At 43.6% G+C, this 5,768-nt stretch overlaps 1 protein-coding gene across 1 annotated transcript in view; it reads right to left on the bottom strand.

The window, feature by feature from the left end:
* The window catches only part of LOC112393583 (nebulin-like), a gene marked incomplete at its 3' end in the record, with an annotated part of 93,615 nt that overhangs the window by 24,178 nt on the left and 63,669 nt on the right, over positions 1-5,768 (bottom strand). Inside the window, exons 29-31 of the mRNA XM_024735897.1 lie at positions 4,441-4,545; positions 3,540-3,647; positions 907-1,218 (exon numbers count right to left, since the gene is read on the bottom strand). Coding sequence (XP_024591665.1) covers positions 907-1,218; positions 3,540-3,647; positions 4,441-4,545 — 525 coding nt within the window. The remainder of the gene's footprint in view (positions 1-906; positions 1,219-3,539; positions 3,648-4,440; positions 4,546-5,768) is intronic.

Raw genomic sequence — 5,768 nt, 5'->3', positions numbered from 1 at the left:
CAACCTGTCAGCATGCCTGTGTCTATACTGGAGCTTTTGGCTATCTCTGCCACAGAGCTTCTTACCCAGAATTTGGTCATAAGAAAAAGCAGTTCTGTTGTTAGAGTGCATTAACACTCCAGGAGAGAATGTAGGCCACATATTTCCATGGGTACTGCTAAAAAAAAAAAAAAAAAGTGTCTCTTCTGACAATAAATTGGGCTTTCCTTTTGATTTCACTGAAATCTCCACAACTTCTGAATTTCACCCACACCGTCCACCTGGGCTCCTCCATCTCAGTTGGAGAGAGACATTCTCATTGAGCAACAATAAAGGAACACAATTTTTTCCCTTTACCAAGGATGATTCTTACAAAAACCTGGCTCCTGCAGCAGGAAATGCTCTGAATATTAAACACCCTCCCCCATGCAGCTCTCCATGAGTCATGCTGCAATCACAAAACCCTCCTGGTTCATTTTAGATGACTTGTTACATACATTTACATGCATGAGAGTGTGACCTTGAGTTCAAAAATAGAAGAAGAAGAAAAAAAAGAACATTCCTGAATTCAGAAAGAATAGAGAATGCCCCTATTTTGCATTATACCTATTGCCGTTGAAGCAGGCCCACCAGGAGTAACCATTTCCTTTTGTTGAGAACCAGGGTGGCTTATGTACTTAGTAGAACATGGCTTTATCTTTGACCCATAAGTTAATAAAGGTAATATCAATGATTGCGATAGGAGCACAGAAAGCTAGTAAAACACAGCGTGTCTACCATGCCTTTGTTACTCTTTCAATGATGACTGTATATTTTAAAGTGCATTTTTCAAATACCTTATTGTATTGTGAAGTCTACTAAAATAGGAAGAAATGATCACCTGTTCAGTACCAGCATCTCTAGGTCTATAATGTTATACATACTCACATCACTCTGAATTTGATTCATATTCCTGGTATGCTCAAGACTCAGGGCATCAGGTAGGTATGTGTAGTGATGTATCGGCTGCTTGTAGTTGACGTTGGTGGCAACATCCTGGGCCATCTTTGCAGCTGTAATGCTAACCATGTCCCCAGGGGTATGATAGCTGGTTTTGGTGTTTTCATAGTTCTTCTTGTATTCACGATCAGACTGTAACTTTGCCACATTCGTATAGTGGACGAGCTTAGGATCATCCTGGAGGCTTCTAAAACCCACATGCTTTCCCTTTGCCTTCTCGTAAGCTTCCTTGTATTTATACTGTGGAGGCAGAATTTGGTTAGCAAAGTCCTAAGCATTGGGAACATTAGGTGGAGCGATTATATTCACACACAAAGGCATTCAGAATATTGTGATTTTCTGGAAGACTGTACAAGAAATACAGTCCACACCCCATGCCTCCCAACCCCAGGAAGTTTAGACTGAAAGCATTTATTTCCAATACTGCTGGGTTATAAATGGGTATCATGGTAAATTCAGGAGCAGTTTCTTTTCTTCGCTACGAATGCTATAGATGATTTGCATGTGGAACTTTAAATTTTTATTTATTTATTTATTTTTGGCTGTGTTGGGTCTTCGTTTCTGTGTGAGGGCTCTCTCTAGTTGCGGCAAGTGGGGGCCACTCTTCATCGCAGTGTGCGGGCCTCTTACTATCGCAGCCTCTCCCGTTGCAGAGCACAGGCTTCAGACGCACAGGCTCAGTAGTTGTGGCTCGCGGGCTCGCGGGCTCTAGAGTGCAGGCTCAGTAGTTGTGGCTCACGGGCCCAGCCGCTCCGCGGCATGTGGGATCCTCCCAAACCAGGGCTCGAACCCGTGTCCCCTGCACCGGCGGGCAGACTCCCAACCACTGCGCCACCAGGGAAGCCCTGGAACTTTATATAGAGCCAACTCTATTAAGTTTTCACACTTAATATAAACATAACATATTCCAAAATATAAGACTACATTCCAAATATACCTCTTGGTTTTCCAGGGATGTGAATTTGCCTAATCCAACATGTTACTTCACATCACAGAATACTAGAAATACTTCTGTTTTCAATTCTGATTGGTCCAGGATATGTACACAAAAGGTGCAGAAGAAACTCTAAAGAACTGTACATGCAAGACTTTTATACTCAGATCTCTTTGGGGTGGGGGATGGAAAATATTACTATGTTTGTTGTCTCAGTTGACCTAATATGGTTAAACAAAAAAACCCTCTTCTTTGGCAGGTAGCTAGGCTTTCATCCAACCCCATTTCTCAGCAGCTACTCTCCAAGCTCACTGCTGAAGCAGCTGCATATGAATTAAGGAACTATATAATAAGGGCAGGAATCACCAAGACCTCTCCTCATCAGTAAAAGCCTGACTGCAAAAGCTCTGCGGTCCAAGGTCTCTCACTGCTGAGATCGGCAATGGGGTGTAGACTGAGCTATACAGTAGGTAACAAATCAAAACCTCAATTTTTATGTAAGAGAATTCAAATCCACCCAAACTCTGAAGACACTCTGCTCCTGCCATTTAAGCACCAATTTATAAACAAGAGTTTAGCAGGCAAAAGAATTATCAAGTAATTTCTAGGCATGTTAGAAAAAGTTCTGTGTAAGGGCTAAAAATAAAAATGATAATGTCATATTTTAGACTGTCACTTTCTCCTTAAACTAGAAATGTATTTCAGAGTGATGTGCAAAGCTTTGAAGAACACATTTTCAGTACCATCCCTACATGGAAGGCTGTAGAATTCTTACACCCTATCTTCCACATGGTCTGTACACGTGGTTTCTTTCTTTTCTTGTGTCAGACGAAGAGTGTAGCCTCTGGAATAGTGTGTGACAGTGAAATCTATGGTGTGTGCGTGCTTTTGGAAAATTTTCTTTTTCAATGATGAGAAGAAGTATAAGTGTATACTTTTTCTATTACAGATGAAATAAATCAAAATTATATTCTAGAAAAGTGGGCTTTCTCCCATTTGGTTTATAAAATCTGTACATTTTATTTAACATTTTTTCAATCTTCTAATACAATTATAATGCAGGCAGTCATCTGAATTTAACATGTTAGTGGCAGGTGGGGTATTCTCCCTGAAAATAAATGTGGGCTGTCAGGGAAATGTGTCAGGGAAGGTAATTTGGGCTATGAATCAGGAGAGAAAGCCACTGTCAGATTTAGGACAGCTCTACCAAGTGGGGTCAACTGAAAAGAATCACAAAACATTGAAAAAGTGACAGGTTTTCAGGGCTTCCCTGGTGGCGCAGTGGTTGAGAGTCCGCCTGCCGATGCAGGGGACATGGGTTCATGCCCAGTCCGGGAAGATCCCACATGCCACGGAGCGGCTGGGCCCGTGAGCCATGGCCGCTGAGCCTGCGTGTCCAGAGCCTGTGCTCCGCAACGGGAGAGGCCACAACAGTGAGAGGCCCGCGTACCGCAGGGGAAAAAAAAAAAAAAAAAAGTGACAGGTTTTCAAAACAATATTTTGTGGAGAATTTAAATGTCATTAATTCAACATACTGTTTTCAATGTGGTATCATTTTAACAAGCACCCATTTGCTTACTTTGTAAAAATAACAATCACCCAGATTTCACCTAAAATTTTTACTCACGTCACTGGCAATGTTTCTCGAGGCTTTGGCTGCAGTGATGGGTATAGCGTCACCCAGCACATTGTTACCCTTGGCTATTAAATCATGCCAGTCCCGTTTATAACAGACCTGCGATGGAAAAGGAAAAAGGATGTCAGCATGCTGTGGGGTAATCAGCGACTGATTACTCAACAGCTGGGATTGCTTTGTTCTTTTCCAGATAGAAGCTAGAAGAATCTCCTATAGCACACAGTTTTAAGAAGTCACATTAATGGTAAATCAACTATACTTCAATTTAAAAAACAGAAGTCACATTAGCAAAATGTCATACATGAAATTGTATAGCATAAACTTATTAGACTCTGTACATGAAATTGTATAGCATAAACTTATTACACTCTGTACTAATCATTCACTCAAGTCTGGTTTGGGCACATATTGAAGAGGGAAATAGAGAAACTGGAGTGGATCCAGAGGAGAATAATAAAGGTTCTGGAAACTACAGTATGTGAGAACCAACTGGAGAAAATGAAGTTCAATCTTATGAAAGGAAGGTCCAGGAAAGACCTGGTGGTTAGCTTTAGAAATTTTAGTGTTGTTGTTAAAAAAAAACGGGGGGGGGGGGGGGTGGATTTCATTTATCCTTATTTTTCTGGAGGATAAAAACTTCCTCCATGTGCAGAACTAGGAAAACTAGAGGAATATGTGTTGAGCTTGACACAAAGAAGAATGCTATACCCTTTAGAGCTGTCCAACACTTGAAAAGGCCAACTCAAGAGGTACAGAACCATCATCATGGGATATGCTCTAATGGGGGCTATGGAGAAAACTGATCTAAATTGTCAAAGCCCTGTCATACTCTAAAATTCTATTATTTTATCATCAGGTCAGGATTTCACACCCCATCAAAACTCCTACTTACATCACTTATATTGTAAGCATTGCACTTGGCCTGGAGAAATTGAGGAACATCAGGAGCCATCGTATATTTATGTTTCACATCTTCTCCTTTAGCTTTGTATAAGATCTGCAACACATAGTCACAAAAATAAAATGCATTATGGCTGACTTCCAGGAAGACGGCGGAGGAGTAAGACGCGGAGATCACCTTCCTCCCCACAGATACACCAGAAATACATCTACACGTGGAACAACTCCTACAGAACACCTACTGAATGCTGGCAGAAGACCTCAGACCTCCCAAAAGGCAAAAAAACCCCCATGTACCTGGGTAGGGAAAAAGAAAAAAGAATAAACAGAGACAAAAGGATAGGGACGGGACCCGCACCAGTGGGAGGGAGCTGTGAAGGAGGAAAGGTTTCCACACACTAGGAAGCCCCTTTGCGGGCGGAGACTGCAGGTGGCGGAGGGGGAAGCTTCGGAGCCTCGGAGGAGAGCACAGCAACACGGGTGCGGGGGGCAAAGCAGAGAGATTCCCGCACAGAGGATCGGTGCCGACTGGCACTCACCAGCCCGAGAGGCTTGTCTGCTCCCCCACCGGAGCAGGCGGGGTTGGGAGCTGAGGCTCGGGTTTCGGTCGGAGCGCAGGGAGAGGGCTGTGGTTGGCAGCGTGAACACAGCCTGAAGGGGTTAGTGCAACACGACTAGCCGGGAGGGAGTCTGGGTCCCGCCACTGCCAGGGTCCCGTGATCCAGGGACAACTCCCCCGGGAGAACGCACGGTGCGCCTCAGGCTGGTGCAATGTCATGCTGGCCTCTGCAGCCGCAGGCTTGCCCGGCACTCCTTGCCCCTCCCTACCCACAGCCTGAGTGAGCCAGAGCCCCTGAATCAGCGGCTCCTTTAACCCCGTCCTGTCTGAGTGAGCCGTGTAGATGAAAGGCTCTTGGTGCTGCAGCCAGGAGTTAGTGCTGTGCCTCTGAGGTGGGAGAGCCAACGTCAGGACACTGGTCCACAAGAGTCCTCCCAGCTCAATATAATATCAAACAGCAAAAATCTCCGATAGATCTCCATCTCAACACCAGCACCTGCAAGAGGGAAGAGATATGGGAACATATGTATATATATAACTGATTCATTTTGTTGTAAAGCAGGAACTAACACACCATTGTAAAGCAATTATTCTCCAATGAAGATGTTAAAAGAAAAATGCATTATGGATGGTACAAAAAGGAAAATACATTAATTACACGCTTAAAGAAGTTATTCCTAGCATAATTCCCCACAATTTCTATTACTTAAAATTATCAAAGCCGGGCTTCCCTGGTGGCGTAGTGGTTGAGAGTCCGCCTG

The sequence above is a fragment of the Neophocaena asiaeorientalis genome, unplaced genomic scaffold (genome assembly GCF_003031525.2).
Source record: "Neophocaena asiaeorientalis asiaeorientalis breed wild unplaced genomic scaffold, Neophocaena_asiaeorientalis_V1.1 scaffold72, whole genome shotgun sequence".
Classification (NCBI taxonomy): Eukaryota; Metazoa; Chordata; class Mammalia; order Artiodactyla; family Phocoenidae; genus Neophocaena; species Neophocaena asiaeorientalis.
Note: the sequence above shows the minus strand (reverse complement) of the source record. Positions and strands in the feature narration are given on the sequence as shown.